The 12,413-nt window shown below is 38.5% G+C and overlaps 1 protein-coding gene across 1 annotated transcript in view; it reads right to left on the bottom strand.

Annotated features, from left to right (window-relative positions):
* Positions 1-10,226, bottom strand: part of LOC106821004 (ATP-dependent 6-phosphofructokinase-like) — a 28,686-nt gene extending 18,460 nt beyond the window's left edge. The window contains exons 1-10 of the mRNA XM_014825637.1: positions 10,152-10,226; positions 7,984-8,055; positions 7,501-7,690; positions 4,979-5,144; positions 3,758-3,911; positions 3,450-3,545; positions 2,669-2,761; positions 2,391-2,516; positions 934-998; positions 273-360 (exon numbers count right to left, since the gene is read on the bottom strand). Of these exons, the coding sequence (XP_014681123.1) occupies positions 273-360; positions 934-998; positions 2,391-2,516; positions 2,669-2,761; positions 3,450-3,545; positions 3,758-3,911; positions 4,979-5,144; positions 7,501-7,690; positions 7,984-8,055; positions 10,152-10,223 (1,122 nt within the window). The 5' untranslated portion in view covers positions 10,224-10,226. The remainder of the gene's footprint in view (positions 1-272; positions 361-933; positions 999-2,390; positions 2,517-2,668; positions 2,762-3,449; positions 3,546-3,757; positions 3,912-4,978; positions 5,145-7,500; positions 7,691-7,983; positions 8,056-10,151) is intronic.
* Positions 10,227-12,413: the final 2,187 nt, after the last annotated feature.

The following is a 12,413-nucleotide window of genomic DNA, read 5'->3' as shown; positions in this document are numbered from 1 at the left end:
GCATGTATGTGCTTGTTTAGCCCTGTTTACTGTTTGTTTTGCACTGTTTACTACTATGTGTATAATACATGTATGTTAATAAAGGATAACTTGTATAGTAGCGATGATATCTCTGATTCTCATCACTTTTCCAAATTTTCTTATCAAGTTTTTTTTGTTGTTGATGAAATCGATTATGGATTTTGATAACCAAGCGCTTGGTTTGAGCCACTGTTCAACCGATGATCGAGTATAATCGATGATCGTGACATCACTAGTATATATATACGTACCTTACACATCTCTTTATTCTCGATCAAGTATTGTGGTGGGTGAATTTTGCTCAATTTTCGGTAGGCTGCCAGGTTGTTCATAAAGCTCCTAGATTAAAAAACCCGCAGAAATATAACTCTTACACTGCACTTCTAAAAGAACACATATTGTTTAATTGCACGTATAAACATTAAGCATTTCTAATTATTTGCATAATTTACAGAACATGCACAATTGCAGTCAATGCAAGTCTCATGACACCTTATTAAATCATCGCCTACACCTTTCACAGGTCTGCTATATTAGTTCCACTAGAAAACCATACTCCTGTACAGTATGATTTACTAAGTCTATAATTGTGTTTATTGTGATTTAAAGTTTGATATGGTATAAAGTTTTAGTCGATAAAATACGGTTATCACTGCCAAGAAACATTGTTTACCACCGTGACGAATTCAATCCCTATAGTATTAATGACTCAAGTATATATGGTAGATACTTGAAATGCATAGCTTTATTGATCATTAGATTATGTTAACTATACAATAGTTAACTAATTAATTTAGCTACATGGACACACTAATATACAATCGCATATAACAAAATTCACCATCTATCTTTAAACATGACATGACATGAGAGAAATATGTGCACTTAGTATAGGTCAGATCTACCACTTACTTTCCACGAAGTCGTTGTGCAAGTTCAAAGTTCAGCTCATCCATGGCTTTCTGCACAGCTTTGGTCTAAAAAATTATACAAGTATATATTATATACGTACAAATACTATTAATAAAAAACAACTACCAACCTTTTGCCCAATTTTCATCCACGTCATAACTATTTCAAGAAATACAACTCATTAACATTACATTTGAAGCCATATTTATACAACCAAATTAAAATGATGTCAAATATTATTTATTTATATTATTTCAGTTTCAATTACAAAATATCTCAAACACATAAGTTTTTGCTAAGTCCTCCATTATACCCCCGTGACACCAGGCCCCGATCTCACTACGCTCGTACTACGCTCTAAGAGCGTGGTGGAAACACGTAGAACGCAGTATGAACGTCTATGGACAGACTGCGATCGCGATCGAGTGCGGTGCAGTCACCATGAGCATGGAGAGCGTCGCCAAATTTTGAGCATGTTCAAAACAATCGTGGTGCGAGCGTGGCGGAAAGACAGCGCAGTGCGGGCGTATTAGAGACGTGGAAGGCGTAGTACCCACGTAACTCGAGCGTAGTACGAACTTAATGATCGTATCGCAAGCGTGTCGGGTGCGTGAAAATTGTCGCCCCGTTCTCAGCACGATGTCAATACGTTTTCATCACGCTGTTACTACGTCCATGGAGATGTCTCTGCGACCTGACCACGCTCTCGCTATGACCATGGTGCGTCTCTAGCAAGCTCGACCCGTTCGTACTACAATTGTACTATGCCCAACACGCTCAGACCACGCCGTTGTGGCGTTCGCATTACGTGTTAGTTGCGTCAATATCACGCTCAGATCACGTCCTGCGAACTTGGGGTATAAATTGAGGTTATACCCTGGCCACCCCACTCAGTGTCCACTATGGATGAGGCAACACTACTCCATGCCATGTTTCTCGTAGAAGGACAACTCGAATTACTTGATTGCCAAGCCCTCATGCTGAGGAAGATGAGGAGGAGAAATAGTAGAAAATAATCTTGATGTGAACAGCACGGCAGAACGAATGATGATGTCTAGAACGTGGCGAGGTATTTATATGGTCGTTGCCAGCCCAGTCGGCGCCTGACTAGAGCATCATTAAGTCGCACTAGGAGCGTTGCTTAGGCGCAGTGAAAGCGTCGTTTGAACGCAATGCGATCGGATTGGTCGCAGCGTGGTATGGAGCGTGGTGAAAGCTTGTTGGGCGCAATGAGATCGGGGTAAAGACGCACTTAGTTCGTAGTATCGGCGCTGGGGCCCAATTGGCCACGCTCTCACCACGCTCGGCCAAATTTTTTGAGCGTGGGGCGATCGTGATGAGCGTAGCTCTAGTGTGACGGGGGCTTTATTGCATGGACCCCCCACTTCATGAAATCAAAACAAAAAGAAAAGTAAAAATTTATGGTCACTATATAAACCACAATGCTTTAATTGTACCTTTTCTACGCACTCCATCAAGGGAACTCTGACAGTCTGATTTCCATCCAGTGATATCACGCAGGCAGGGGTCTCTGGAGTGGCTTCCATCAATGCCAACACTGCCTCTGCACCCATGCGGCAGCCCTACAGAACCCACGCTCAGTAGAAATTACTATTCTATTAACGAATAAATTTGCAACAAAACTGAGTTCCTCGTAAATTCAAAGTTTGAAGTTCGTAAGAGAGTAGTTCGTCAGTTTCAAGAGTGGACAGTATACGGTCTTCCCGTTTCTTACCAGAATTCGATCAAAGGCGGATGCCTTGCCACCCCGCTGCACGTGCCCCAGCACAGTGATGCGGGTGTCCTGCTTCAGGTTATCCACAATCACCTACAAGTGCACATGCAATCATTACACGCTTTTAATGGCGAAAAGAATAAACGCAAAAGCCGACGTATCGGAGCTTAGATTTTACCACAGGCATAAGTAGTGCATTTAAATTGTTCCCTCTTATAGTTGAAACTCACATAAGCGTAAGGCGCTGTTTATTTATTTCACTTGGCACAAAGGAAATTAGTGTGGATAAAAAACCAGTAATAAATATAATTAAATCATTTTCCTGATATGGCTAATAACTATGAATAATACTTGGTATTATATGGTTTCAACCTAATTTTATTCAAAGTTATGCAGCATGTTATCAGAGTTCTCTCCAGGAATTTCAGTAGGCATGCTGTTTATGGATGGACAAGGGAGGGATATTTTGATTTTTTACATTTAACAACTTTCTATGTCTGTTCTATGTATTGTTTTATTTTCACTTAGTGAACGGAAAAATATTGAAAAGAAGTAGAGGGCTTAATTGGGTTTGGATCGTCAAAACACAGCTGTAAATTAAGGCATGCCCGAGAATTTATGGGATGTCCCAAATTAGCTCCAGCTTTGAAGGATTGTCAGACTTGACATGCACTAAAGGCCTGTGGAAAACACTGGTTAGTGAATCCCTGAGGTCCAGGTTGCCAGAGCATTTTGAATTTGATGGTTTTCTGAGCATGCTGCTATTAATAATGAAGCCTACCTTCTTAACATCCTCAGCAGAGATGGGATTGCCTTCTATATCTATAGCTCCCTCAGCTACTAGAATGATATTTAGCCTCTGACCGGCTTCCCTTGTCTGAAACACAAACACTCGAGTAAAGCACAGTTACCTACAGTCATACTTTTGACATCCACGCATTTTTCCCCAGTATCGATAGATATGTTTCATTGCATTAACTGTCGCATAACTTGTTTAACCCGCATCCCGAAGTTGATGCTGACCCAGCACTGATAGAAAGCAAGTAGAGCACACTGCTACATCATAAGCACTAACATCTGCATACTCACTCTGCCCAGCTTTCTGCACAGCTGCTCTGGCCAGCTCTTCTCCGGTGGCCACTCCGGCGTGAAGACATATTCCGCCTCGCTGGCAAGGGCACCGACAAGTGCTAGATAGCCGCAGTGACGTCCCATCACCTCCAGCACAAACGTGCGCTGATGACTGCTCAATGAAAATGGTGTTACGTCTTTAAATTCATGAAGTGTGTGCAATACGCGGTAGAAAACTGCACAACAACTGCTTGTTGTACAACAACTGAACAAGGTGGAGTATACAAAACTATAGTGGCTGGCTTTTTTCTGATGAGCTCTCACTTCGTTGCTATCCCAAACCGTGCCTCAATAAATAGTCTCAATGATAGAAAAAATGAATAAATGAATTCAATGAATTAACCTAACTATCCGAGTGAAATATCCATGCTCCCGCCCTTGGATAGTTTCTAGGTTAATTAAAGGTGCCCTGCCTCAAAGTTTCAAGTGGAAAACATAATATCAGGCAAAACTGAATTATTTTAACATTGCACGTCTGTACTTGCATGTATGTGTGATAGGTAAAACAAAGGTCAGGAATGCGTTCAATCAAAGCTTTTAGACTACAAAGTGAAAGTGTCGGGTTGAATGTTTCAAACAGCGTTTACTTTTGCCGCACTGCGGCGATGTTGTGACGCCTCTTGTTGCCATGCGTGCCATGCTCCATTGTAACAAGCATGAGCATGAGCTAAGCGCTGAAGGTCATGAAGGCTGCATATGCTCATGCTAATTTAATGCATACATGTACGTGTTATATGATATCTATAGCTGTGCTGGTTACGTGACCTGCGTCGACTCTTGCCGCCATGATACAGAACCGCAGCAAAACACATTTTTCCAGTTGTTTTTTCGTTGAGGGAATATAGGCTTGATACATATTTTTACAGTTTTATTTTCAAAGCTAACGTTCAGTTAAGTGTATAGTGAGTTATTTACTTGCGTTTTTACAGTGGTTGGTCACAAACATGTGCGTGGGAATGCATCTTTACGCTAGATCAGTTCATACATTGATTTACATACATGGATGTCAAATTGATGAGTTTGCAGCACTTTGGTGCAATAGTCTTTTACAATATCCTTTCACAACAATGATTGGCTAAAGCAACCTGACAATCATGCCAAGCAGTCGCATCAATTACCAATTACGCCGAACGTTTACAATCGCTAGGTGAATGTCGATGAATTTGCAAAGAACCATACCTTTGCGCAGTTGTGCTGATTGCATCCACTGCCTCCATAATTCGATGCAGAGCTGAGTCTGCACCAATAGTCATGTCAGTGCCACAGAAGTCATTGTCGATAGAGCCAACCATGCCTACTACGTTCAGTGCTGAGCATGCTTGAGACTGCTCCAACGTAATCGTTTCTGGGGGATATAATATACAGTGATACTGTAATTTTAGTACTAAATTGGTAGACAATGAATACACATGCAGAATTGCAAACACAGACATAAAATAGACACAAGACTTTGGGCGAGTTCCGTAGATTTTGGAATCACATTGAGCTATTTAGATAGTTTGGTTAGTCATTCGGTTTGTGACAAAATCATAATAGTACGTACAGTGACACTCCGTCTTACAGCAAGTAAGGTCATGAAGATTTTCCCATAAGCAATTTGTACATTATGACCACAGCTCATACGGATCTATGGACATCTCATGGACACGGCAACTCGCTCATCCGTAATTTTTATACTGTAAAATGTTTACTGGCATTCATAATTGTGACTCTATTACATAATTAAACTGAAAGATTTCCATGGTAATATATTTGCAATTACATAAGGGGAGTCAAATGTTATCATGTAAATTCATAAATGGATTTTTGCACTAAGAACATTTGTTCAAAGGTACTTAATTACGTATCACGGGGTATATCACTGTACACTTATTTAATAACCATTTCCTTTTCTTTTTCTCCCATAACGAATGTTAAATTTATCATAATGCCACTCAGGTATATGCTATGGTGCAGATGAAGGTTGTTGGAAATACAAATGCAATCACAGATAGTTCATCTTACGCTGGGACAAAATTATGCTCATTATAATTTTGTGAATGATCCAGGACGCAATATAACAGATATGTAACTAGAGCTATGTGCAAGGCCTGCAGGCTCAAATATTGCATATTATCAAGAGCGTATAATGACAAATATAGGACAAATCAGAGCGTATAATCAGGAGCGTATCATCTGACAAATCAGGAGCGTATAATTTGTCATTATACGCTCCTGATATTATACTGCAGCTCAAAAGCTGGTTTTTAGGCAAACATAAGGCAACTTTTAAAAAGGAAGCTATTTCAACTTGTTTTTCCCCATTGTGCTGATACAAGAACACTGTTTTTTTTCGGATGGCATTATGCTATTCTGTAGCTAAACACCTGGGTTAGTTTACATCATCTTCTCTATGGTCTAGACACCAAACAGAAGCCGCATACAGCAGAGGCTGGTGCTGTATTGATTTGTTAGACTACAACAGATATTGGCAGAGTGCAGCGGCAGTGCGCCTTTCTAAAGGGATGTTCCCATCATCTCACCAGGAGTACATGGGCAACAGAGTGGTTACCACAAGAAAAAAACAGTTTATGGTATATAGTTCTGACCTGCTATTATTTTTCTCATGTATACTGTCCCGATTAGGCCGCTCGTTTTGCTTAGTGGTATTTTGAGCATGCGGCAGTGAAGAATAGGATAACGGTATATGCCAGTGTTGTAAATGTACAGCAAAAAACTTCCTCACTCCACAAACTATCTTTAGACGTGGCTATTATTTATCTTTTCAACCTAGCTGGCCCACCATTTTCACATTATGGCTAGCTTATTTTACCAAGACCAGATATACATTTGCAATAAAATGTATATGTAAAGGTTGTTTATATACATTCGTGCTGCAATTTCACGTGAACTATTTAGATAAAGGCAAACTCATTCAGATCTGTGCTGCTAACCTTGACAGTTGACACACAATATATACTCATGTCAGCAATGTGCGATACAACACTATCAGAGAAACGCAATAAGCAGAGGACACGGATTGAACGCTACACTTATCAAACAGCTACTGAACTACTACTGCTATATACCACTGAGCTGACAGATCAGATAAACCAACTATGTGTTAGATTTGAATATGTGATTAGAGTGCACAGTGCCGATCCTATAACTGCGTTTACACCAGCCACTATTAAAGCCATTATATTATATTATATTATATTATATTAAATTATATTATATTTTATATTATATTAAAGCCATTATATCGAAGTAAATAGAACACGAGAACAGAAAAATAGAACAATTTTTTTTTATAAAAATCAAAAAAATATATAGTTAAATTGTCATGACAAAAACAATATCAAAGCAAATAAGCAAAATTCACAGAGCATAATGTAAATTTGTGCTTGGAGTCGCTCATTATAATCAAATTCCTCCACTACTTTCTTTGTGCCCATTTTGCTCATTTTCAGTGAACCCGTTATGCCTTCTTGAGAGCAGTTCTTGCATTAAGGCAGTGAGGAGAGGGCTTCAACAACATTCAACCAATGGGGAATGGTAACAACCATGCCCTACATTGGAGACATACAGACATGGCCACACCTCCCCATCTTAACTGATGTGAGATAGACATCGGCCTGTGCACTGCACAGCAGCAACTGTACTTGTTTCTTCGCTACATACATGCTGTTCTGTATTTCAGCAAGGCACGCCATTCTCACCAGTCTGAACGAGCTCCTCAAGCAGGCTCTGCCACTCCTGTCGGAAGAGGTTGGCACCTGTCAGACTGCCGTCGCCACCGATCACAACAAGGTTGGTGATTCCATGCTTGACTAGGTTAGCGGCAGCCTTCAGGCGGCCGGGGCGCTCGCGGAACTCCTTGCACCGCGCGCTACCAATCACCGTGCCTCCCTGCAGAGGCAGAACAGTTAAAGGTAAAACAATTTATGCACATCTTTAGTGGTCGTCAGCTTTTTAGCGAGTGACACGGGTGCAAAAAGACACCTATTCACACATCAATAGTTACGTTAAAATATCTAAATTAAACACATATTTGTTATATTGCTCTAAAAAATCACATTGTAATAGATACAGAGTATGTCAGGTGGCATAAAATACAAAAGAATGTTGCCCCTGAAAATCTGAAAACGCCTGCCGAGTGGTGCTACCACCTATCACGAATTTAATCACCCTATAAGGTATACCTTTTCAATGATGCCAGATGGACTTGTCCAGGTAGCCTCCTTAATATGACCATCTACCATACCTTGATAACCCTTCAAAGATATTTCCAAAACAATCAGTTTTAGATACAATATCAATATAACTCCAGCTCTCATGATGGCATTTACCTTCTGGTTTGAATACCCCACATGCCAATTTTTCTTATATTAAAGCGATTATTGCGAGAATTTTCCAGTGTTTCCCCACTTTCATGATACCTACTGTTATTGCTTGAGTAACAGCAATTGTCTAGAGTAACAATAAAATGTCTTAGAACCTTCGTATTCACCGAAAACTGCCAGTTTCGAACTAATCGTTTTTGTAAACATTCGTTTTCTGTCATCTTGAACTAACAGGATGTATGGATTGGCTTGTGGTGCCTCCGCTTATCTGCCATACCCACAGTGCAGGCACGCACTTTTTTTCAATTCATCACCGACACAAATACGAGTATACCAATTCTGCCATTAGGCATTGTCGCGACACGATAAAATGCATTGCTGTTACGATGTGTTCATATCCAATTTTCTATGCTATAACTGCATAAAATCTTAGTATTTTTAATGTTGGTGTAATCAGTGATATTTTCGCTGTCAGGTGAGACTATATTCAGCTATATTTAGTTTTTCTGAGCAAAAATCTCGCAATAGTCATTTTAATATAAACGATAAATAAATAAAATCCTGATTTTACAACTTTCCACTGTGTATACACCATACACAAGTGCTTCGAGTTTCGAGATATTCACTACAATAGGTAAAGTCATGGCAGCTATTCCACCTCTCCATAGGATGAATAGGTATAAAAACATTTGAATATCACAGACCAAGTGGAAATAACAATGAAACAATCAGGTTTCATTTTGCATTGATTCAAGATCTTCTGAAGAAATAGTAAATCTTCTGGTAGGGCAAGTGAAAATTTCTGGACTTCGTGTAACTGCTGTACCAACCATTTACCAGGTTCATATTCACCATTATCAATTCCTGATATTAATATTTTTTAGCTTTAATTGTCAAATATGCAAAAGTAGTACTTGGTTTAGTTAAGCATATTGTGAAATCAGAAATGCACCAGTGTTACACTGTTCAAATTTACTGCATCCCACAAGTTTTACTGTGGTTACCATGACAGCAAATACATAGCTATTAGTATTATTGATTATGATAACCCGATAACTGATATTTCACCTGCTGTCTCTGGTATTCACATTTCACCTCCTGTTTTTCAGGATAAATTATGATATGAATAGTCACATGTTGTTTGATCAACCAACTAATCAACAATAATTAGTGAGAGAAGAATTACACTTCTACCATAGCTTCTACGCAGTGCCATAACATAATATCAGGAGTAAATAACAGAGATCTATTATTCACTCCTGATAATATAGTATACCCACAAAACAGTTTTACTCCATATAAGTATCCTTGATAATCTGATTTAAATACAAAGCTATGCATAAATTAATGAAAAAACTCCCCTAACAGTAACAATATGTTCTTTAGAGGATGGAATTCTAATGATTTTAACATGTGTATGTTAACATACACCATTTTAGTTGCACTGGCATTTTAACATTTCAAGTGACCTTATAAATGTATGCTGTAAGCCCGTAAGTAAAATAACATGTATGAAACATGAGGAATTTCCTGATCCTAAATAGAATTTAATAATAGAAGTCTAGAAGGCTCATACAACAGCATGTCCATATATACCCGCAGCTCCTGCTCGCTGGCATGACCTTGCTATCTTTAGCTATGGAAACGTGTAAAAGTAGAGCAAAGCAAGACTGATGCCTAAATGGAACAGGCATCACAGAGCTATATGAAACACATTCACATAAGAGGCATGTATATGTTTTAAAATAGACTGACAGTATTGGCTAGTAACTTTCCATAACAGAATATCCACGTTTATTTATCTCAGAATTGTTTAGTTTGGATGACTATTATAGTATTCACTTTCACAGCTATAGAATGCTTATATGGCTTCCCTGTATACAGCCTGCCCAAGATAAGTTTAATCAATACATGACCACCAGTCTGCATACAGTAACATTTACTTTCATAGAATTATCAGTGAGCAGGAGTATATATACAGACATGAAATAACCATCTACATTAAACCATGTAATAAGAACACAAACCTCGTAGATGTAGAAGACTTTACAGCCCACGTAGATTCCCATACGCACTACCGCACGCAGAGCTGCATTCATACCTACAGCATAAATACAAGCGTCATTATAAATCTATAGCGGTATTAACTATCTGTCAAAAAGCTCATTGTGATTTTATCAAAAGTGCACAAAAACATTTTGTTTTCATTCACTCCTGATATTAAACTTGGATTTTTCCTAAAATATGATATATGACATGGTTTATTAGCCACCATTAATAAACAACAAACGAAGTCTCAACTTCTGAAAGTATATTATCCTGTGATTGATATTATTGTATTATGCAATCATCGGAACCAAATTTTGATTCAGTGGTGCACCACCATAGTACTGTGCAAATCTCAAGACTGCACGTAACATTATCATTATAGTATACCACAAAAGCACCACACAATGCCTTTGAGCAGCCTTAATATATTGTACTATCTATTTCGGCAAGACTCACAAATGTTTAGTCATGATCACGATGGTGCAACAAGCATTGATATGGCTAGTTATACATAAATTAACGAAGCAATTTACTACAATATTTTAGTCTATTACTTTGGGCAGGAGCACTAGCTACTGCCACGTATGTAATGTATGCATGATGTATGTATGCGTAGCCACAAATATACTTCTTTTTGACACTGACTAACATAAAATCAGGAGTCTATCAATATTGATATATATTGATAGACTCCTGATAAAATGGCATTTCCCGATAATAAGCTTCCATAAATGTTCCAATACAAACACTACCATGTTTTGAATAATATGTACACAAAAAACATCTCAAAAATGCAACACTTAGCACAAATAAGCCTTGCAAATTGATAAATATAGATTGCAAAATTTAAACAAACTAACAATAACATGTCTGTTTGTTCAAAATTAACTTAATTCAGCGGCTACAAACAGCAGTGCAACAGCGTCACATAGGTTCAGATTAGCACACGCTTGCTAATCTGTGATAATAATTTCAAATTACTTTGTGCAGCTCACTGAAGTGACATTTTTTGTAAAAGAAACTCCTAGTAATGCTGATAAGGTCTATGTCCCCCAGGGTACTATTGGAGGGTACCCTGGGTACGGTTCGATATATCGGAAAGTACCTCTGAGTACTATACGATATGTCGCTGCGTACCCTGCATTGTCCCACCGTACACCGACTTGTTTGTAACCGATGTATTTCTGATGTTGTAAAACTAAAATATAAAAGCTAGCCCTTCGTTTAAAACAAAGGAAAAAGAAAAATATAGTCAAACATAGCATACATTTTTATTGGATTGCGATGTTTTGAGGTTTCTTCTATGTGATGTGGTAACTTGACAGAGTGTATATATTACGACATCAGTTGGGAGAAAGTCAGGGTACGGTGGGACAATGCAGTGTACGCAGTGACATATCGTATAGTACCCCAAGGTACTTTCCGATATATCGAACCGTACCCAGGGTACCCTCCGATAGTACCCTGGGGGACATAGAACCCTATCAGCCCTAGTAATGTGGCATTTAGAAAATAATAATATATTAGTCACACTTACTTTCCCTAGATATCAGTACAACGATACCAATTTCAGTTTCATTCATATTATATTGCATGCCCTACCGATGCACAGATAAATATAGCAAAAGTCTAGCCAGTCTACAGTTGCTGTGTAAATATTTCTCGCCTGCACATTTATCGGATGACGTTATACGAAAACCAAGATTTTAACAAGGCAGCCCTTGTGTTGAGTCTATCTTATCAATATTTTCTGTTTGTGTACAAAATTCATAAATGGAATACTACTATGATTAGATACATTGATGGATATATGGGCAGGAATGCACTTTTAATGACTAGTACACCGTTTCATATTTAATCTTTTACAAATAACTGTCCTTTTCATAAATAATGTGCCGAGTATTTTCCCAGAGCATATGTGGCAAATGGCAATTATACAGTTACACCAGCTTGGCATTGTATTATAACTGTTATGTGCTCGCCCGTCCATGTCTAGATAGAAATTAAAAAATGCACTAACTTTGACTTATATGCTTTAACCAGTGCTCCAGATAATTTTTGGCGTTGATGAGTATTTACTCACCATTTTTTTTATGTATGAGTATCGGCAAGATCCCTATGAGTACTCCTTGTTGGCAGTACTCATCATATTTTCTTAGTATGAGTATCGACCAGAATAGTTTTCAACAACTAGCGAGATTATAGGTGAAACTATATCTTCCACTGACGAAAAATTCTTT

The sequence above is a fragment of the Priapulus caudatus genome, unplaced genomic scaffold (assembly GCF_000485595.1).
Source record: "Priapulus caudatus unplaced genomic scaffold, Priapulus_caudatus-5.0.1 Scaffold55, whole genome shotgun sequence".
Classification (NCBI taxonomy): domain Eukaryota; kingdom Metazoa; phylum Priapulida; class Priapulimorpha; order Priapulimorphida; family Priapulidae; genus Priapulus; species Priapulus caudatus.
This window is presented reverse-complemented; position numbering and strand designations above follow the sequence as displayed.